Source organism: Lycorma delicatula, chromosome 6 (assembly GCF_047948215.1).
Source record: "Lycorma delicatula isolate Av1 chromosome 6, ASM4794821v1, whole genome shotgun sequence".
Lineage (NCBI taxonomy): Eukaryota > Metazoa > Arthropoda > Insecta > Hemiptera > Fulgoridae > Lycorma > Lycorma delicatula.
Window position 1 is genome coordinate 127,172,311 of NC_134460.1, and position 24,261 is coordinate 127,196,571.

General features: G+C 27.7%; 1 protein-coding gene and 1 long non-coding RNA gene across 3 annotated transcripts in view; one reads left to right on the forward strand and one right to left on the reverse strand.

Annotated features, from left to right (window-relative positions):
- The window catches only part of LOC142326212 (uncharacterized), a 148,669-nt gene that overhangs the window by 45,844 nt on the left and 78,564 nt on the right, over nt 1–24,261 (reverse strand). The window lies entirely within an intron of this gene.
- Nucleotides 503–24,261, forward strand: part of LOC142326211 (uncharacterized) — an 89,073-nt gene continuing 65,314 nt past the window's right edge. The window contains exon 1 of the mRNA XM_075368496.1: nt 503–808. Within this exon, the coding sequence (XP_075224611.1) occupies nt 594–808 (215 nt within the window). The 5' untranslated portion in view covers nt 503–593. The remainder of the gene's footprint in view (nt 809–24,261) is intronic.

Consider the following 24,261-nt stretch of genomic DNA (forward strand, 5'->3'; position numbering starts at 1 on the left):
ATAATTTTTTATTTATTTTAAAATTTTATTTGATTCAAAGTGAATGATCATGCGATGCAACGAATAAGTACGCTCTGTAATTTGTTAATTTATTAATTACAGTTTTAATTATAAAAAAAGCTTACTAAAAAACAGACACAAGTAGTTAATGCACCAAATGTGCAATTTAATCATTAAAATTATAAAAACAAAAGATTTATTGAAAGTCGCTTTAATTAATTTAACTATAATTAAACTTTCTGTCGAGAAAGGAGTCATTGAATGAAAGTAATATAATTTCAAAATTATTTCTGATAACACTGTTTAAGAACTGTGAAATAATAATATTAAAAAAAAAATTATTTATTTTGATCAATTTAATGTCTGATAAGAAGATGCGTGAAAAAGGAAGTGGGATTGAATCATGATAATTAATATATTATATTGGTAGGGGTATATATATATATTTTTTTTTTTTTGTAGGACGGAGTAGTAAATATGTTTGTGGTGGGGATAATGAAGGCGTTAGTATCGTATCTGGACCGAGTGAAGAAGTGAAGAAGGAATTTAGTAGTAGAATACCAGTGTTTGTGATTCTATGTGCGGCGCGTGAGATGTCGTCTCGTAATAAACCGACTAATGTTACAGTAGAATCGATGGGAACTTCAAGACCCGTATTAAATATTTCAGCAAACACTGTAGCTAACGTGACTGCAGCAGCTAAAGCAGCAGTCAATCGCGCTAAAATACAAGAAAATGAACAAATTAATAAAGCGGTCATCAAAGTTCTACAAGGTTATGATTGGACGTTAGTACGAACGGCTTCCAAGTAAGTGTCAATCAATTTTTATCAATAAATCAAAAAAATGAAAAATAAATAAATAACATGAAACTGAATTAAATAAATGGTTTTAAAAATATAATTACTTTACAGTACATTGCAAGATTGTTGAAGTATATATTTCAATTCGGAAGTAGTTCAACTAAAATTAAAGTAAACAAAATGTTATACTGTAAAAAAAAGATCATAGTAAATAGAATTGTTCTTTTTATCTTAATAAACGATATTTATATTTTTATATCGTCGTTTCTTATTTAATTATTATAATTTTATAACGTGTACGTACATTCTCACTTTTATTAAAATATTTTTAATATTTATTAAAAAATTGTTATTTTTTTGTTTACTTACACCTAAAAAGTATTCAATAAATTTTAGTTTGTAAGATAATTTTATTCTGAATTAAAAAAACTGTTAAAAGATATATTGAATTACACAAAGAAAAAAGAATACATGCCAAATTTAAATAAAATTAATCTTTTTTTTTTTTTTAATGCTTTTATTTATAGTCGCATCAACAATTAGTCATTAGCAACTTATAAGTGTAATGAAACTGTACCGGTAAATGTGTACTCTTGAACAAATTCAAGCCCACCACTCCTGAGACGTGTGGTTAATTGAAAATCAACCACTAAAGAACACCGGTATTCACGATCTAGTATTTAAATTCGAATCAATATTAGGATTTGAACCTGAGAACTTCCGACTTCGAAATCAACTGATTTACGACGACAACTTTACCACTAAACCAACCCGGTGGGTTAAAATTAATCTTGTATCGCGCTATTAATTAATTATTTGCTTCTTTTTTATTATAAAAAATGTATATATTACAACAACACAACAATGGAGATAAAAACCGTACTATTGTAATCTGATTAACAAGTAGTTCAATCATTTAAAAATATGCGTATAAAAATACGGTTAAAAAGATTAAAATTTTTTTAATTTCTTTTAAATTGGTATGATTTACAAATATATTAATACGTAGTGTTTAAAATGTAAGGGCACTGTTCCAAATCAAGTGTTAAAAAGTGCAATACAAATTCAAAACGATTTTTTAAAAATACCTAATTATGCAAAAATAGCTGTATAAATTCAGATGCACATAACGTACATAAGATCTAAAAGGAAAGCGTGATTATAAGTAAAATTTAAATAAAAGAAACTGCTGAATCTATATTGAAATTTTTTAAACATTAAAAAATCTTACATTGAAAACTTGTATCTGACAAAATTTTATAACCATTTTGATTAATAAAAATTACATTAATATTGAAAATTCTAATAATTTCAAATTTTTATAAAATTAATTTTAACGATTTGTGCATCAATAGAACTTTTTTTCGTAAAGGTTCTATTAACCTTTTATCACTGTTAAATAATTATCAAAACATTCCGTTTCGTTTTTCAACGATTTTCTTTTTTTTTGTATATGTAAAGCCCATTGAGCTGATCTAGTGGTTAACTCGTCGCAAATCAGTTGTTTAACAGCTGAATTTCGAAGTCGAAAGTTCTTAAGTTTAAACCCTAATAAAAATTAGTCGCTTTTATACGAATTTGAATACTAGACAGTGAATACCGGTGTACTCTGGAGGTTGGGGTTCAATCACACGTCTTAGGAATGGTCGGCCTGAGTCTCCACAAGACTACACCTCATTTATACGTTATACAAATCATCTTCATTTCATTGTTCACTAATTGAACACATTGCAACGTACACATTAGGGTGAAATATAAATATATAAAATAACAAAATAATTTCCATAAAAAAACATGTATTAACGCATCAGAAAGTTAATATGAAGAAAGTTATTACATCAACAAACTGAAATCTATGGATCGATGAAAATTGAACATTTTTAAAATCCTTTCAGAGTATAAATTTTTTAAAATGTTAAAATTATTATTTAAACAAGAAAAATGTGTTGTTTTACACATAATTAAAATTAAAAAAAAAGTATAATAATATTTTTACTTAATTTATTTACTTTCACGTTAAATACGATGATTTTTCAAACCGTATTTCTATTCAGCTTTACCTATATAAATTGGTAAATTTTAATTAATGATCATCCCACGTTTAACTTACATTTATTCAAATGATGCATTATAAATAAATATACTTCAAGTTATTTATGTTTACATATATAATTTTACTGTTTGGTCTAATGATGATGACGTTACAGAATGATAAAGTAAGATGTTACGTACATAATGAAAAACTATTAAAAATATGTTTTGCAATATTTAAATCTGTAAGATTATAAATATAATTTAGTCTAAGAAAAAAAATAAAACAAATAATATTCATACAATTACAACCCTTAGAAACAATTTTTTTCGACCTAGTAGAATTATTTTCAACAATCGGATGAGATTTTATAAAATTTTCTATAAACAGCGGGACGGTCGGACACTTGATACCGCTATTAAAACAGCTTTAATCGCCGCTAATCGTTGTTACGTAACTTTAAAATATATCGTTAAACTAAAATAAAATTGGTTCGATTTGTCGTAAAAAATTAATGATTTATTTCATTTATACCGCCTGTCAACATGAACAAAAACATCGCAAAGAACATTATAAAAAAATAAAATAAGTTAATAAAACATTTGCAAGTTATTAAATAGCTGTTATCAATTTATATTAAAAAAAAAAATATTATCCTTATCACTAGTGTCATAATTATATATAAATAAAACAAAATCACATTTCAATTTGTGATTAATTTTAAAGCCTATTTAAACGAAATTTGTAATAAAATATTGTTAATTTAGGTACTGTTGATGAAATATTTATAATTGAAGATACAAATATAAAGTAGTTTTTTTTCTCTTTTGATGTGAAAAATTATTTTGGAATTTTATCAAGTATATGTAGGGCATACATAAAAGTAATGGTCTGTAAAACGAACAAATAAAATCAACGCGTAAATAATCAAAACTAATTATAGAAATTGGTTCGGTTTTTTTGTAGAAAAAAACTATTATTAAATTATGTAAAAAAAAAAAAAAAAAAGAATATATTCAAATAAATCAATCTATAAAATTTAAAACCCAGTAGAAACAAGGGATCTAATTTTTTTAATGTAAAAAGTTCCAAAAAAGTAATCTTGTTAAACTTTTCTTGTTATTATAAAGTCCCCAGGCGTCGACGATCAATGATTTACGAGCTTTTTACAAAACATTTGTAAGGGGAAACGTAGAGAAATTATTTCAATATATCAAATAAAAAATAGATAAATAATCTGCTAAGATTTTTTCTAATTATTTCTTAATATTTATTTTCTTTCATTTATACCTTTATATTGAAACGCGCTCTGAAGGAGTGCAGGACTGATGGATTAGATGTCAATACATTTATTAAAGTTTGCTGTCAACAATAATGAAATATTACCGATTTATTTTCATCACCAATAGAGTACGCCCGAATTTATTTTTTCATTTTTTTGTCAGTAAAAAGAAATTGTTTATTGTTCCTAAACTTCTCTAAAACAGCCAGAATAATTAAAAATCTCTTTGAAAGTTTTATATATTGAACAAAGGAAATCGAGTTGAAATTTGTAAATCGAATTGTTAGGCACTCTGTACCTACCATATTCTCTCTGTCTATCAGTGGTAAGAAATTTACTTATAAAAATGCTACAGGTTTATTACAAATGCCGATGTTAATTTTAAGCAATTACTATAAAAAAAAAAATATAACTAATGAAAACTGAACGATTAATTAATGCTTTAATAGTAATAAGCTTTGATCTATCATTTTATCAATACTTAGCATTTTTTTACTTTTTTTTTATTTTGAGAAGAAAAAAATTTAAATATTTTAAGTTAATTTTTTTGTAGTTAACTATGTAACAAAATGTGTGCGAAATCTGTCTGTATTATAGTAATTAATATAATATTGTATAATAAATAGATTTATATAATTATTATAATTATAATAACACATAAATAATTATAAAAGATGAAGTATATCTCGTTCAAATCTAGACTTATAATTTCAGCCTTTAGATTTAACAGTATTTTAACGAAAAGTAAAATAACAATTTTTACAGTATTTATACAAAATAACAAAAATATTGATAAAAAAATATCTAAATATAATTTTTTTATATAATGATAATAAATTAAAAGACAGAATTTAAATTACCTAATGATCTAATTACAAAAATAATAAACAACACGAAAAAACTTTTAAAAATAAGCTAAAATACACTTTTTTTTTGTGCGAAACAACAGTATAATAAAAAAACCCTACGAATGCAAAAAACGTTTAACGATAAAATTTCCCCAGACCACTTTCCTCATTAATCATTACATAGGTTTTTTCAGAACGGTCGGACTTTGGTACTAAAAAATTACGGAATTTTTAAGAAATATATAATATATAAATTACTAAAAAAACCTGAGCCTTATTTTAAAAACAATCTAAGATGTTTTGTATAACAAGCTATTTTCCGTCCCCAAAATTGATATTTTTAGTATACCAAAAAATAAAAAAAAAATTATCAAATGTAATACGATTTGGTTATTGATTTTTACATGTGTTATTTAATAGAAGAAGCCAGAGAGGCAGATGATATACAGGAAACATTGTATATAATACACCATAATTTATAACGTTATTTTGAGAAGAACACCGTTCCTTTTAGTAGTTTCAATAAATACAATATAAATAATGTTTCTAGAAGTATCCAAATCGAAAATATAACCATTGAGTTCATTTTGTTTAATTTTTTAAAATTAAATAAGAATTCTTGACAGGGACAAGATATATTTTACTCGGAACGTGGTTATATGTAACGGCCAGCCCAATACACCGAGCTACATGATATATAGGAATACTTCTCAATTACAGTCTACCGACTAATAAACCAAACAGTCAATTTTTTTGCCTCAGTAAACAGAATTATTTTATACAAATGTACAACAAAACTGAAAAAAAGGTGAAAAAATTGCTGTTTGAACCTTTTTTATCAATGTATTATTGAAACATTAAAATTTTGATAAAAAACCAACTACTATGTTGTAAGGTACTGTTATAAAAATTTCTAGATCTGTTAAAAAAAAATCGGAATTAGTGAGCCAAAATAAAAACATCATTATTTTTACAGATAAATATCACGTTTTTTTTTTAAGATAAACCAGAATTTTTCAAGATTTATCAAATCGGAAAAAAAATCTTTTGGTGTAAGCTACACTTCGTACCTGGTGCAGTAAAATTATCAATAAAAAGGGTAGTTAAAAAATATTTTTAGTGATGATCTATACGGATGAAGAGCTGTTTAATTTGAATTATAAAATAATTACAATAAAAAAACATTTATCTTATATTATAACATTTATGAAAATAATTTTGGAAATTTAATTGAAAAAAATAATCCCAAGCTGTCCTTTTGTAAGAAGAAAACGGACTTTTCTCGGTCATAAAATTATTTAAAATAATTATAAGGAGATAAAAATAATATACATTACACTATCGTTAAAAAAAAATCTTTCGATCATTAATCTTTGTTTAAATAATTTACGTATTAAAATAATAGCTAGTAAATATTCACTAAAAAACACATTAATTTAAGAGGTGAAATGAAGATTTTTTTTATCCTAATAATTACTAAATTACTACATGATTTTTTCAGTAAACCTAACTAATGTAAAAAAAAAACCTTGCATCATCTTTTTTCTCAATTGGGTAGCCGCATAAGAAAAAAATAAACGTAAGGGTGTCTCCAGTGAAAAGAAATTGAGAAAGTTAATATTTATGTAACTAATAATTTTATATAATTTTAAATTTAAAAAAAAAAAAGATAGTTCAATAATTATTTATTTTATACACACGAAGATTTTACACAGAAATCTGAATTTTTTAATGAAAATTTCTAATTTAATTTTCAAATATAGTTACTTGAATAAATTACGATACAGCAATTAATAACATAGAACTAAATCATCTCATAAAATTTTACAACAAAAGAAATATTCTGGTAAAAATTCGGAAAAGAAAAAACGAACGGTTTTTAACATTAAGAACTTAAAAAATATTAAATAACGATAAATGTTATTAAAATCAGTTGTGGAGCATGTATAAAAAATATTTTATCAACGTTATAGTATTACAATCGTCCATTTAACTTTATATCCGTTATTAAATCCTCTTCTAGATAAATTTTTAACTAAATTAATTAAGGGAAATTTATAATTTAAGCAAACTTTTTGTTGTTTTAATATACTCTATTTAAAATTTACGTATTGTATTTTTTATTTGGGTTAAGATGAGTTAAATAAATTCAACAAATCCTTCAGTTATCGCAGGAATACAACCTTACCAATAAGAATATTACCAACGGATCAATGTTCCTCTCTAAAACAAAACCGCTTTCGATTATTCAATAAAAACAACACATGAATTTATTTTGAAATAAATCGATTTAAATGAAAAAAAACTACCTGAATTCATAATTCACTTAGTCCTCTCTTAAAACCCTAGAAAAATCTAAAACACAATCTTCAGAATAAACGATTTTAAAATAAATATAACTGTTATGAAATAGTTATCCACTATTTCATTAAAAAATAAATAATAGCCAAAATCCTATCGCTGCTTAATGTTCATCCTACTAGCCAGTACATTCAACAGTTATAAAAGTTTTACTATTTTGTAAGTTAATTAAACAAAGTTACACAAAAATAGTATATGAATACAAAATTTTACACAAAATATAGGATAAAATTAATTATTAATGGAAATTACGGTCCGTGAAATATAGTGATACATTAAATATTATATTTTATGTGTATGTTTATACTAATTAATTTGTAAACATTTTTTTATATAAAATATAATTTTGGTAAATATATCATAAAAAAATTACAATGAACGTGATTAAAGAAAAAAAAAACAATGAAGATAAGCGCGTATAAACTACTTACTATTTTAAAGCAATTCTAAAAGTACACAATCATCAAATTCGGACAATGTTAATGAATCAATTAAAATTATTGATTTCTATAATGAATGACATTTTCTAATCGGTATAAACTAGAAAATTGATATTAAAAAAAAAAATACTTATATACATTTTCAATATAAACTACGTATGTTTACTATTTCTTTTTATCTATTAAAGAAAGCTTTAATTATTAATATTGTAAAATATGTATATTAAGCATTATGATATGAATGAACAAATAAATAGGATCAAAAATTTTATACAATGAATGATTTATCTAAAAAAAAAAAAAAATGACTGGTTAAAAGTAACTATTTATATGTTTATTATTTAATGTATATATAAACAAATTGATACAATTTATTTAAGGTAATCGTTAATAATATTTAATCAATTTTTAAAACTATCGAATTAATAATTTATTTTAAATAAAAGTTTACAAGTTATGTTACACGTTTCTTCTTTCTTTTCTTTCTTGTACGAAATTTCATTTATTTTAGCAAAGAAAAAATATAATAATCTGTGTAATTTAATAATAATAAAACAATTCTAATTTGAAGTTTTTAATCATAATTTCATATTCATTAAGTATAAAAAAAGCTGACAACGCAGTTATCAGAAAACCGCATCGAAATCGGTCCAGTAGTTTTTTTGAGGAAAATGATAACACACACATACACACACACACACACACACACACACACACATACAACACACACAACCTCTTACCCATATACCGGGCATCCGTCGTGGGTAATAATAAATTACTGTTTACAGATGTATTCTCCATTCATGAGATTGTCCATTAACGGTACGTTTACAATGCTCTATTAGCCCCGTTATCGATGACATGGAGGGCATTTTTGAATTTACCTTTTAACCGGTCAAATATTAAAAAAATCATTAAGCCCCATCATAAACGTTTCAGAGTAAAATAAATATAACAAACAAGTTGATGCGAAGAAACTGAACAGAAATATCTTCAAATTATCTATTTAGATCACAAAAAGTTTGTTAAAAATCTTTTTACAGCTTCTTTGTAAGTTATTTAAAAAAAAAAAAAACTGGTTACACGATTTTTAAAGCATCTTCTTCCAGATAATAAATAATTTCATCCATGGAATACGAGCATTTGAAATATATATATAAAAAAAGGCTAGGATGTACAAGAAAAAAAAATCAAATAAACATACAAAAAAATAAAAACTGATCCTTATTTGTTTTTTGAAATTAGAAATCTTGAAGTCGGCGCCAAATTAAAACCAATTATCAATAATTTACACTCTCTTAATTTGGCGCTAACTTAAAAACGACGAATTTCATCAATATTTTTACGATTATTTTATAGGTTGTTTTAAACATTTACATACGGATAGATCTTAAAAAAGCTGACAACACAGTTGTAGAACTTTACCGTCACGCGGTTTATACGCGCATACAAACACACACACACTCACACACAACTTAATTTAGTATGACAGTGCTACACCAGGGCTATTTGTGTGACAGTGGGTACTGTTGACGCAGTTTACCACTTAGCCACTAGCATTTTTGAGGTGGGGTGCGATTTTGCAAATATTATTATTTTTTAATTGTTAAGAAATGTGCCTAAGAAAAATAAGACTTTAATTAGGTGAAATCTGGAGGTACTGAGGGAGACCTTGTTCTACAGCCTCATCTGCCAGCCCTTTTAAGTTGAAAATTTAATGGCATCAATGCTTCAAACGTTTCGTCAAAATCGGTCCAGTACTTCTGGAGATATAATATGATTTAGAGTGGCACCGAACACACACGTATACACGAATATCCGGAAAATTTCCATCCGGTTTTTTTTGGTTCCTTAGTTATCAAAACGTCAAGACCTGGTGAAAATCGCATATATGCCCAAACTGGACCGATTACAATACAGCTATAGCACTAAACGGGACTAAACTCTTTTACAGCTATAGCACTAAACGGGAAAGTAAGAATGCCTGCAAGAAACGCATAAAACGAAAAACCTCAGAATAGCTAAACAGAAAATAAGAAAATATAAAAACGACGTAGTCTTACGTCGAGGCCGAAAAAAAATTTCTGCACGTCGGAACTTAAATTATTATTTAATTCAAATTTATACATGTACAGTCTTTTAAAATATAAAATAAGGGAAAAGGTTTTTTCATTTAAATCGTTTTTAAAACTACAGTTTACATTTGGGCATGTTAAAATAAATATTCCTGAATTTTTGGGTGAAAATCAGAATGACATAAACATTAAGATATAGAATATCAAAAAGATATAAGCCGAGACATACTTACATATCAAAATTAAAAGTTAAATTAAAATCTCTTACTAAGCAATGACGACGATAAACAAACAAATCTTCAAATCGTTGAGAAAATAATGTAATTCTTCATTTTGCATGAAATAGACACAAAACCATCAAAATCCAAGCGTTTTATAAAAATATATTGCTTAAACATAAATAAATTTGTACATACAAGGTTAATTGAAAACCGCCTTCTTCTTTGTAAAACCGATTAAATAACAATCCAACAGTTTTTACTTCCTTGTACTAAGTAAAGGAAGTATTATTATCGCGAAAAATTTCGGTTTTCAAATATCAACGGAAATATCCATTTTGACTAGTTTCGGCGTGACAACTGTAAGTACGTACGTATCTCGCATAACTCAAAAACGATTAGCCGTAGAATGTTGAAATTTTGGATTTAAGACTGTTGTTAACATCTAGTTGTGCACCTCCCTTTATGATTGTAATTGACTGGACCAAAAGTGTCCATAAAAACCCGAAATCCAAAAAAAAATTGGATTTTGGACTTTTCTTAACTGCAATAACATGCCCTCATTGAAAGCATTACAACGATGTGGTACTTATTTTCATTGGTTCCAGAGTTATAGCCAAACGAAACTTTCACTAATGAAATATTTGGACCCTAGAAGGGGAAGACATCGTTCGAATCCGACTTCATCTTCTTTTTTTTAAATTTAAATATATTTATTTATTAATAATTAGCAGACCTGGCAATGCTTCGCCATTGCTAGATTTGAGTATATATATATATATATATACAAATCTAGATTTAATGAACACAATTGAAAATTTGATAAAACATTAACAAAATAAACATTACGGAACTTCAAAAAAATGTTTACTTTCCCTTTTCCCCATTTCCCCTTTACTCCCCCATTCCTTCCTCCATTTCTCTTTCCCTTATTTACCTTCCCTCTTCCTCTTTCTGCCCTTTCTTTTTTATTTTTTCTCTTTCCCCTTTCTATTCATTTTCCCATGTTTACTTTTTCCCGTTTTTCCCTTTCTTCTTTTTTTCAATTTTCTCCTTCTTCCCTTTTTACCTTCTTTCCTTTTATCTTTTACGACTTTTCCCTTTTCCGACTTTTCCCTTTCTCCCTTTTTCCTCCGCGCGTAAATCGGTCTAGTAGTTTTTTAATCTATAGCGAACACACATATCGGAAACATTGAAATGGAATCGAAAATATTTAGTATAGGGTATATTGCTTTTACGTCCAACAGATAACGCTGTTTTAAAAAAAAACATGTTTTTACCTGTCACAAGTGTGACATCTTAGGTATATAAATAGTAGGTATATAAAAACAAGCGCGGATTCGAATAAAATGTTGTGTCAAAATTTCAAAGCAATCGGTGAAGAACTTTCGGAGATTTAAGATTTTGAACAAACGAACATTTACATTTTTATTTATATAGATTATTAGCCTCTGATTCTAAAAAAAATTTAAGATAAATAATAATTCAATAATGACAATAAAAAAAATATATATACATATATATATGAATAAATATAAGTTATTAATGAAATAAAATTTTATGTACTTTTAAAAATGTGTATATGTAATTTAATAGGAGTACAAGGAAGTCATATGGTGACTTCACATCTGTTTTTTTTTTTAAATTAAAGGAAGTATATTTTTCGAAAGAAGTTAGTGACCTTGAAATCTAGAACTAATTACATTTTTTGGTTAGTTTTATTATACATGGTTTATATATGGTATATTTTTAATGATAAAACAAATGTGGTGGTAGCTTTTTAAAAATCTTCAATTAATATGGCTTAATTAATAATATGGTCATTGAAATCATAGTATTTGCTACATTATTACCAATGAATGAATGACCTTATTATCAGATTTTATTTTTAATTAAGTTGGCAACATTACTTTTTTTAACCGGGCAATATTTTATTAATTTATATTTAATTGAACTAAAAGAGAATAAAACTTATTTTAATTTTCTTTCTACTCGGTTAAGAGTTCGTTTACAAAAATCTTTTCCTAATGAAGTGAATTAAAAAGAAAACAAAATTTTCAAGTAAGCGTGAGAATGTAAACAAAAGATCTACTCTTTAATGTAAGCGGTTCGTTTATAACAGCTCGGCACATCGTAGTAGAAATGTGTGTGCCTGCCGTTGAGTGTACCGTACGTTTAATTGTTTATTTTCTTTATTAGTCGACTCGTCACCAATCCCTTTTTCAATTTAGTTTTGAGATGATTATTAACAGTGGTTATACAAAGTAATATACAGATTAACTAATACAAAATTACTAGACAGTATCATCAGAATGAAATCTAGCAAATATTGCATGCAGCATGTAGTAAGAAGTGTAATTAAAAATTAAAATAATAAAATAACCCAAAAATGGACTATAATACGAAATATTACTAACATTTCAATTACAATGTTTTTTTTCTACAAATTACCTTATATTCCTTATGAATTATACAATGATAACTTTATATATATATATATATATATATATATGTATATTCGTAATATTGCTAACCATGTATTAAACAATTAGACATAAAATAAATAATCAGGACATCATTTTACTTACAGGTTTAATCTTTTTTTAATTTCTATAACATACAAACAAAGCTTAAAATTATAAGCAAACGATGCACAGATTATTTATTCTTGTTTAATGTTTGGTCCTTTAACTTCACAATATAATATATATATTATTCGTGTGTAATTCACTCAACCCAAAAAGTAATATACAGTTTATATATATACACATAAATGATATAATTTCTTTCTTTTAAGCTGATTTTTACCAGTTTTTCCTGGACAAGACGACTTTAGAAAGGAAATGTAGCTATAAAAATCTCGAAAAATCCTTTTCATTTTTTCCAGGAAAAACTGGTTAAAAACTAATTAATAATAATTCTAAATTTTTTAGAATCATTATTATTAAATTATCGACCATTCCGCTGTGTGAAGTGTGCGGAAGGCGATAGGACCGCGTACTGTCAGAAAAAGAACAGAAGTAATCCATCTACTTGTGCTGTCTGTCAATCAGACCACCCAGACAAATACAGAGGTTGCAGAGCATATAAGGAAATCCTAGAGAGGAAACAGAGACTAAAGGTGAGTCGTGGTTCTAAGGATACTACTCTATGGTTTCTTTGAAGGCTGTGACCGACACTGGAGCGGGAAAAGTTATTCCACGTCATCCATTTGAACTCAAACCTTTCCAAAAATGCACAGGACTGTCAATGTCATCATGAAATGTCTAATAAAGGGAGGTTCTGTTCAGTGCCCTCTTTACGTGTTCAGCACGCTTTTGGCAAGGTCTAGCTAACTGGTCTTTTCCATAAGCTGAAAGGATGCCTTCCTCCTCCCTCAATCCTACCTGATTTTGCAAACCTACCTCGACGGGCGTTTTTACCATATCAGATGCAAAGATGAATTATTTAGATTCTTTAATATTAGACCAGAGCCTTGTGAAAGGTTCCAGAAGGCTCCGTCTTAGGATCGGTCTTGTACTTAATTTTCATTGCGTTCCTTCCAGCTCCGGACCATATCACCATCATCTCGTTTGCTGACGAGCAGCAATCCTGGTTTTTAACGAATATCCACAATTAGCCTCAGAGAACTCCAATTGGTATTAGACTTGATCGGCGTATGGTTAACAAAATGGAGAATAAAGGTGAATCAGAGTAAGCTGAGTCATATAACATTTGCAACGAAAGAGACGATTGTTCCCGGATCAAAATAGACAGCATTTGCATCCTATACTCTGACCTAGTACGGTACCTTGATCCTTATTTGATGTGGAAGTACCATATGAGAGAAAAAAGGAAACAGTTAAACACAAGGTATAAGAAGCTTTATTGGTTATTAATTGGAATTCACACTTGTCACTGTCCAACAAACCTTTATTATATAAGGTGATTCTAAAACCTATTTAAACGTATGACGTTTCTAGAATAAATTGACGAGGTGGATTGCAGAACCAGTGTAATTCGCACGGAACGAAGAAATTCACGACTATCTAGAATTACCTTATTTTCACGAGGAGGTCAAACGGTTCAGTTTAAATTATAGAAAGCGGCTAGATAATCATATGAAATTTCTAGCAGATAATCTCTTAGGCAACAGCGAGGATGTCCGGCGACTGAAACGCCTACATTTACTGGACTTCGGGGAATCTGAGTGACTCCTTAGGTTGGTTCAACATCAGATTGTGATTAATATCTTTCTACGCCTTGATGAGAAGTCTTTCCATTTATTTTCATGAGCTTGTTATGTTACTATTAGTTTCTCTATTGTCTAATGATGTTATAATTTTTTTTTGTTTTTCATTAACCTTCATGAACTCTTTTACCTATGTGGTATTATTCAGTTCATATAAATATATATGCACTTTATTTATATATACATCTTTATGTATATGTATGTTTCACTGAGGGTATTCATTGGAAACTCCCTCATCAAGTGCTTTTTGTAATACGATTTACTTGTCGTTCCTTACACGGAACCGATTATAAATAAACAAACTGTGAGACAAAAAAAAATTACCGTTTGAAATTTTCAAGTATTCTACTTTTGATAAAAAATAATAATCTTTAGTATAATTCAATTTATTCCTTAAAAATATAATTCCCCTCTATTAAATGAGACGGATAACAGAAACACAACAATTTCCGTTTAAATAAAGCGCAATACTTCGGATTAAGAGAAAGGGTCTTAAATACTTTTACCGTCCTTTTTAATAAATTAACGACTCTTTTAAAATTTATTTGATATTAAATTTTAATATTTTACATAAACAACATTAATCTGTTGATCAATTTTCAAATAATATCTGACTTAAAAAGAACCTTAGATTATGTGTGTTTTCATTTAACGTTTACAAGTTTTACTTAGCAATAACTGTTTTACAAAAAGTACACGCACAATTTCAATTATAGTTTTTGAGAAATTGCTAGTATCGTTAAGGCATTATTTATTGTACTGTGACGTAGTACTGTAATTTATTATAGTTGATTAACTGTTATATCACACATTTATAATTTTTATGTATTAATATGGACTTTAAACATTCTGTCTCTTTTTTTATAATTAATTTTTGTATTTTATGCTGCTTCTCTGATTAAGGTTTTTTTCACTAATTTTTTTGGTCCTTTACAGATAAATTCTGATAGTTTCATTTTACATTTATGAAGTACCACATGTACCCACTTCTGAAATGACCTGTATAATACGAAGTGGGCTATTAAATAACGAGACTAATGCTGTAAAATATTTTATTTTAAATTTATACATATTTAATTATTATCCCTTCAATAAACCCCTCCTCTATCCCTACAACGCTCCATGCGAATTTTCCACTGTTTGAAACAGTGCTGGAAATCTTCTTCTGTGAGCTCTTTCTTGACGCGTGCCGCTTTTTCTTTCACAGCTTCAACGGTCTTAAATCTTGTTCCTTTTAATGCAGATTTGACCTTGGGGAACAGATAAAAGTTACATGATCCCAGGTAAGGTGAATAAGGGGCATTGTCTAACACTGGGATGTTATATTTGGCTAGAAACGTCTTGACAGACAATGTAGTATGAGCCGGTGCGTTGTCCTGATGAAGAACCCATGACTTGTTCTTCTACAATTCGGATCGTTTTTTTATTATTTTTTCACTAACTTGAGAAAGGACCTTGAATAAAGACAAGAATAGTAAACCAGTCAGATCGGATCAGATTACCATTTTTTTCAGTATTTTATCCGTCTTTTGACGTGGAAGAGCAACCCGGGGAACATCATCTTCAACGTTTTCTCGGCCATCATCGAAACGCTTAAACCATTAAAAAATCCGCGCAAGTCATAAAAATTCATTGCTATATACTTTTTTTAATACATGATACGTTTCAGTAGCGTTATTTCCAAGTTTCATATGAAATTTCACGACGATTCTTTGGTGTAATAAAACATTTATAATTTTTTCGGAAAAACAAAAAAACAGATGTTATCCAAACGAAAACCACGGCCAGACTTATATCTCTACAGAAACTGGAGTGGCAACAATCGAAAGAGAAGGCTTCCCGCTACACAGCTGTCTGTCGTACGAATTTGGCGCATGCGCAGTTCTTTTGTAGCAGCATTAGTCTCGTTACTTGCATTACCTCGTATACACTTGCATAAAAAAAATGAAAGTATATTGTAAATAACGGACGGTTTTTTGTTTTCTACAGGACAGGAATTTTTTAGTAGTGTTTTCAGTAGTGCTTTGTTTTAAATTTACCCTCAATTTCCTTGATATTTCAATTAATTGCAAAAATTAAAAACCTACGTAAAATTTGAAGCTTGAGGTAAGCAATTTTTAAGATTTTTATATTTTTAAAATCCTTAAATTTAATTAAGGGGCCGTTTGAAAAGATTTATCGATATAACATTTTTTTGTATTAAGGGCAATCTTTTAATAAGTGTTAATTTATAGAATAGCAGTTAGTTTTAATTCTCACGTTTATAAATGATTCAGCGCATAAGAATTAATTTCGCTATACGATATATAAAATATTTCAGAAATCATTTACAATTTTAATAGAAAGTTATGTTATTATTTTTCTTTACTTTTTAAAGAATTATTTTAAGTAATTATATTTGTATCTTAACAAAAGCGACATAGGTTTAGGAATGCGTTTTAAAGGGATCATTCTTTATGTAACTAATAAATTAGTTCACAAAAAGTACAGGATTAAGTTTTTTTCAGACTGGAATAAAAAAGGAGACAGCTTAATAAGCGCCTATTCAATCTATCGCGATACATTAGAATATTATAATATAAGCTAAAAACATAATTATATAAAGTAACATTATACTAAATACGAATAATAAATCTCATTAATATTTTAATAATAAAAAATAAATAAAATAGTACCTATTTCGATTTTAATAAATATAAAACGTCTGCATTAATGGTAACTGAAAATCCTCACGCAATCAGTTCAAATAATCTAATATTACAGTAAATTTTTCGTAATACATCATTACAATAACCTATGATAATATTTCCATATAAAAGCTACCATATATTTTCTCTTCTATGATATAAACATTGATAATGGGGCGGCGCAGAGGATTAGTGCTTAGCGAGACGTTATTTATAGAAATATTTTTAAGAAAATAATCATTCCAGAAAAAGAGGAATGAGAAATCCGAAAGAAAATCCTAGTCTCCTTAATCTGATACACTTAATTACTGACTGATTTTACACAGTGTGCTGATTTATTTAAAGAAACAAAATGCTGGTCTAGGATAGAATAGACTAAGACTATCTTAAAAAGGTAAAATAGAGAGAGGCATAGAGAAATGTTTTAATATTTTATTTAATTTCTGTTTTAACTTAAGAAGAGGTAAATAAACCTAAAAAAATATAACTTGCAAATTAAGTTATTAAACAAATCAATGGAGTAATAAATCAACATCGATTACACACAATCAAAAACGTTCTGTGAAGAGATAACGTATGGTAAAAACCTTTTTGTTTCAAAAATCTACACTTACAGCAAGGTAAAACAATTTGTTTTAATTTTGTAATTATAAATACATTCTCATATTATAAGCCTATAAAAATTCTATGAGTTTTGTAAATAACAATTTTAAAAAAATCAACAAAAAGCAACTAATTAAATTGAAAACCTTTTTTTTTTTATTTTCTGAAAAAAAACTTGTTTAAAATTAAGTAAGATTTTATACAGATACCAGAACGTTATCGTAATTATATCAAAATACAACTTAAGGGTACAAGAGACGACAATATTATATACGCTTTTAATATATAAATTGAAATGTACGTCTTAATTTTAACTGATGTTAACATAAAATGAGGTAGCTAATTAAAAGGAGTATAATAAATTGCTTCGAGAAATCTCAGTCTAACTTTGAAATAGCCCGGGTAAGAGACCTGTGCCAGATGAGTGTGAGCACGCAAAGTAAGCTAAAACACGCCCAGTTCCACCTCTTTTAAAATCTCATTACTGTATTATTATAAAATGAATCATGATGTTTTTAAAAATATTTAGATCGTTAAAAATGTTTCATAATTTAATTAAGGAAGAAAAAATCAACGAATTTTTATGGCTAATTGTTTATCGATATGACTGGGAAATCGGTTATTACATTTTCAAACAAGCCAACAAACCTTTCCGTTCCTAAAATCTAAATTAAATTAAATTAAAATATGAATTGCGAGTAGATGTAAAAAAATTGTAGATATTTTCCTTCAATAACCGAAAAAAATCTTGTTTCTCCATCCATAAAGATATTAATTTAATCGACTTTGCACTCATAAGTATTATGTTGATATAACAGTTTTTGCTGAGGATCATAAAAATCTGAATATATTATAACTTAAATTATAAATATTTATTTTTATAACTGCAGTAATATGCAGGAAGAAATACCGACGACATCCAAAAGTAATGATCTCAGTTCTGATGCTGAAATAAACGACATTACGAAGTCGCCAGTTCAATTATGTAGTCAGGACAACTCAGAAGGACTGATATAACACGACGTAAATGAATGGCTGACGGGAATTGAAGATAAAAATTAATGATCGACCGGAAGATAATTGAAGATGGGCTGGATCAGGACGTAGACGATGATGACAGCGAAAACGTGACACCTTCGCTATCGATTAGTACTGTAGGTCAGGAAAGCGCTTTGAGTGCGTTTAACATGTGTATCAAGTGGGCTGAAGAAAATTAAGTGGCAGCTACCGATATTTAACATTAAGATGTTTCCGACAAAATAATTTTAAACTGTCTATTAAAACAAAAAAAAAAAAAAACTATTTACCAGTATTTTTCTGTTAAGTAAGTAATTAGTTGTATGTATTATTGTTATTTTCTTAATAAAATTACATCAGTTATTCAAATTAATACAAGCGTATGAAAGCACGTAACTTTTTCTGTTGGTTATTCCATTGCAATGCGGATAATTTCAATAATCTGACAATTTCCGGTAATCCTACCCAAGGGCTGGCCAATATGTGTTGGATTATCGAGAGCCTACTGCATATATCATCTGTATTCCTAATTATATATATATATACACACATACATATTCAATTATTTAAAATATTTAATTCAAACACCTGCGAAAAGCATACAGAACTTTAGTGAGTAATATGGTGACGTTTTCTTCACCAAAGGTTAATGTAAATTTAAATACTTTAAAAACTTACTGACTTATTCATCATTTTTAATAATTCTAGTTTACATAATAAACAAAAGGACTGTTGCACTTAATAATGGAAGCATTCAGTTTGATAGGTACACATGTAAATGTCAGTTTTTTGAAAGAAAACTCAAAACAAAATTATCTTTGGTTAATTATTGATTAACTGTGGTAAATTTTATTTTATTCGATTAAATATCTCGCGTTATTCAATATACATAGTCTGATATCTTAAAGTAGCTGATTTGGATGGCAGTGTTAAAAAAATCTTATTAAAAGAAAAATACCAAAGTTTTCCAAAGCGGCTGTAATTAAAAATTTATATTTTGTTTAATATGTAAGTTTAGAAGATAGAGCTTCCTATACAGTGAGTACTAAATAAACGTAATTTTATCAACTAACCAAAGGCGAACTTTAAATATAATTTAACAGAATTAATAAGTCATTTTTCCAAAGTGGAAGTTGGTTGAAAGAATTATATTTGTTATATTACTTTTAAAACATCGTTTTCAATTCTATACGGGATGGTTTATTTTAAACAGAAAAATGTTTTTAAACAATTACCAATGAAAGAAAAAATAAACTTAAAAAGATTAATTTAACCAAAAGTATTTTCAAAATTGTGACTGATTAAGAAAATATTTCCTGTAATTGCGTTTACAACAGAAAAGATTTAAACAATTCAATTTTTTTAATGAATTTTTAAGCCTAGCCTTTCTTATGATTGAATGCACCGAGATGATTTTTTTCTATAATTTTGTAGAGAAAGCTTCTCTGATGAGTCAGAGTAAGTTTCTCTTTGATAATTTGAGTGGAAGATTTTTTAAACAGAAAATTAACGTCTAGTTAGGTATTGGTAGTTGTAACTTGTCATCGATTTCAAAAAGTTGAAATTTAAAGGAAAATCAAATAATATATATTACTTTTTCTGTGAGTTTTTTGAAATAGGTTTTATTTTTTTAAATTTCTATTTTGTAATGTTATCTTGTTCAGAAACGTCAATTAAGATAGAGAGATGATGCCTCAAACGACAATATACCGATTATATAATTAAAAATTTTTAGATGAAAAAATGCAATTATTAATCCATTTAATTAATAATGCAATTAGTAATGCTTTTCAATTTTTATTCTACAATTTACGTCAGCAAAGTGATAATGATGGACATCAAAGTGTTTAAAATGATTGTTAATTATAAAATAGCCTTTAGTTAATTATTTTATTTAATTACATTTCCGCAAAAAACCTTTTGTAATATTTGATATTTTAGCCAAAGATATAAGTAAAATGAGGAATTGTAAAAATGGAAATCACGTATATAATAGCGTATTATTTATTACAAAGCAACACACAACAGAGCTTATATTCAATTATTGAGTTTATGATAGACAAATTTTTAGCGTATATAAATGCCATGCCTAGCGGCGATTCGAACCAGGGACCTCCAGATGAAATGCCGAGACGCTACCACTGCGCCACAGAGATCTGTTGTACACAAATTATTAATCACTGTTACCTTACAAGTGCATACAAAAACATTGGATAATAAAGAGAAAAATTATTATAATTATTGTTAAAAGGTTTGTAAACATTAATATAGCTAATAAACAGATACGATTAGGAATTTTTTTAATCAATTTCATACAAAGATGAAATTTTATAACTGGCAGGGAAATAATTTGATTTCTGGGAAGAATTCTAGGTTATTTTTGGAAAAACTCTCCCCAGGACCACTGGACAAACTTCTGATAGGAAAGCGAATAAAAATTACCCAAAGCTATACATTTGATCTAATTTGTACTTAAAGATATGAAAATATATACGATCGAACTGGGAACCTCCTCTTATGTTGTACTGGTTAAACACTTAAAAATAGCTGCAAATTGACACTTGACCATGTTTAAAAAAGTTTTTTTGACTTAAAATATTTCGTTAAGAAGAAAATTATTACGGGTGCACTATAGAAGTTTTTCTTTAAAAAAAAATAATTGAAATCGTTACATTTAATATAAAGTAAGGCATGAACATAAAAAAAGTACATACAGTCGAATTGTAAAACTGCTGTTCTTTTAAAGCCTGTTAAAAATAAACAACTGTTTTACGTAAAAAATAAAATGTCATCTAATTTTTCCACTTTTACTCACTTAAAAAAATCTCTTTCTGGATTTCAAAAACTACGTGTTTTTGTTTCATTAATTAAAAAAAAGGTGTACTGTGTTTTGTCGATTAAAATAACCACAGTTTTTTCTGAACAAATTGATTTTATAAGCCGATTAAAAGTCTCATATCTTTTGGTAGTAAAAAAAATAAGTTTTTACATTTTAGATCAAATCATTCTGTTGAGAAAACGTCGTTTATCTTTTCTCTTAACTTTTTTATTTAATGACTCGATCCCAATTATTACAACCAATAAAATTATTTTCCTTATTATTTCTAATATACAGAAATTTCCAATTCAACTTTACGTGCTGGGCATTTTTCAAAAAAGTTAAAAATTTCTTAAAAATTATATTAAGTTTTAAAATGAATTAACATTTAAATATAACGGGGTTCTTATAAACTATTCTCAGTTACTTCTAAAGTCATAACTGGAACATATGTGGAACTATTTGAAAGTTATAGCTAACTTGTTTGTTTTCTCAGGTTTTTTACCTCGCCGTGTGTCCTCGCCGGACAAGTCACAATAATCAATTTTTTCACCGACTGAAATTTTTCGTAGATTAAATGTTCTTTATTTAATCTGTGAAAAATTTGATAATGATTTACCATTACGAAATTTTTCGCAAAATACTTTTAGAATTAATTAAAATGATTTTGATTTACATCATGGATTGCTTTCCATAGTACCGCTTTCTTTGGCGGTACTGTCGAACGCGAGTACTATCGTTTTGGTTTGCAAAAAGTACTCCAAAAGTTTCATCATTTAATTAAATAAAAATAAAGAATTTGGAATTGAATAATTTTTAAGTTAAATAAGAAAGATTTTACGTTAAATTTGGAGTTTGGAATTTTTTAACTTCTGTAATTTGCTTTTTTATTCGTAATAATGTTATTTTGTTTGTAATTTGTTCATAATTTACTTATCTACTAATTTTTGTTTTTGTTTCCATGGTTATACAACAACAATAAGTACAAATATAATTTTATCTTGATCAAATAATTTAGTATTCAAATTTATAAAATAGCTATTCCCCTGTTTATAGCTATTCCCCTATTTATAAATAGGGGTATTTATAAAATACCTCTATTCCCCTGTTAATGGGTAAGATATAGTTGTACATTAGCAGTTAATGTTATAGTAGGATGACTCATAGCTTCAAGAACTCATGTTATTGTTGCTGAATGTTTATGTTCTTGCTTTGTTTTCTCAGGTTAAGATGTTATTGTGTAAATGTTATTGTGTAGATGTTATTAGTATAAATTAATTGCAATGCCAGCCTGATGGGTTGATACCTAAGCCTGATGCCCCAGCTGTGATACCTAATAAATTAGTAGGATTTTTGATTTCCATATGTTCAGTTCGTGTCGCTTTCTTAGAAAAGACGCGGCGTTATGTCAAAGAATAGAATAGTATGTAATTTGCGTTTTTTATCGGGTAATGAGACATTTTTTGTTTTTCGTAATTTTTCTGCGACTATCTTAAGTATAATAGGAACGAGATGGAACCACCTTCATTTTCCGGTCAACATGTGGCCATACAATTAAGAGTGGTTCAAGAAATATAATGTACAACGTATAAAAAGTTTTTCAAAAGCTATCATCTGACATTGAATTACATATCGCGATTAACCTTGATAAAGTTCAAAAACTCATTGCCGAAGCATGAGACGTTAGTCGGAGGTCAGTACAACGGATATGTAGTTCAGTTCAGGAATGCCATAGCAGCGGCAGTTGCGTTCAGTTTGAAACGCCAGGGAAAAATTGGCCGTGAAATGCGAATTTTTTACTGGATGATTTCAACCGGCATGTATTGCTCAGAATCATATATCAGTATCACGATCGGAATGAGAAATCCATACCGTTAAGAAGCTCAGTGAGGAAATACGGGAAAAATTGGATGTTAATCAATCATCTACTACCGTCGGTCGTATTTTGAAAAGAATTGGGCTTTGTTATAAAAAGTAAAAGATGGTCGAAATTTTTTAATGGAAAAATCTGATATTGGATTAAAACGAATTGAACTTTTAAAGGCATTTCACAAATTAAAAGCGTCAGGTGATGATAGATCCATATTTTACATACAAGAAAAGCGAGTTAATGAAAATCATTCTCATAAATACATATGGCAAGATTCGAAGAAAAACGGAGGGATTAAAATACCCATCGAAAAAGGGGGTCTTTAACTTTAGTATATGTTTAAGTATTTATGTATCAGTATATTTCCTTTGTATTACAAATGTATCTTTAGTATGTTTTGTACTTTCTGTATTTATATTAAAATTTGTGGCATTTAAAAAATAAATAATAAATAAATCGAAAGCCGGTTCAGATGGTCATTCAGAAATAAACAGCGACAGTTTTAAAAATTTGTTTAGAAATGACATTTGAATTACTTTTAAGAGGAAAAAGTAATAGTAAGGGCAACGCAAGTTATCACTGTGTTGGTAGATTCACTCTGTGAACCCACAGTTGGAGGAAAGCTGAAATCCAACAGTGGCTTCAAGAAAAAGTGGAAGAAAAACTAAACAATAGCTGTTACAAAAAGTACTAAAGTACTACCGTATAAGAAAGTAAACTGTATGAAATTGATGTTATAGTCAACGAGAAAGAATATTCTGTTACTCGCCTACTATAACTGTCAATATAATGCGATATTACGGGCGCAAGTGAAAAGGAAAGTTGCTAATCGAAATCGAACTTTCATGTTGACAAATTAATTAATGAGTAAGAAGAAAACGTTACGGGGCCAAAGACTGAGAAAAATAGGGTTTGCATACAGAAAAAGATATCGAAGAAGAATTCCGCAATGAAGTCTTGATTTTATAGAAAAATTC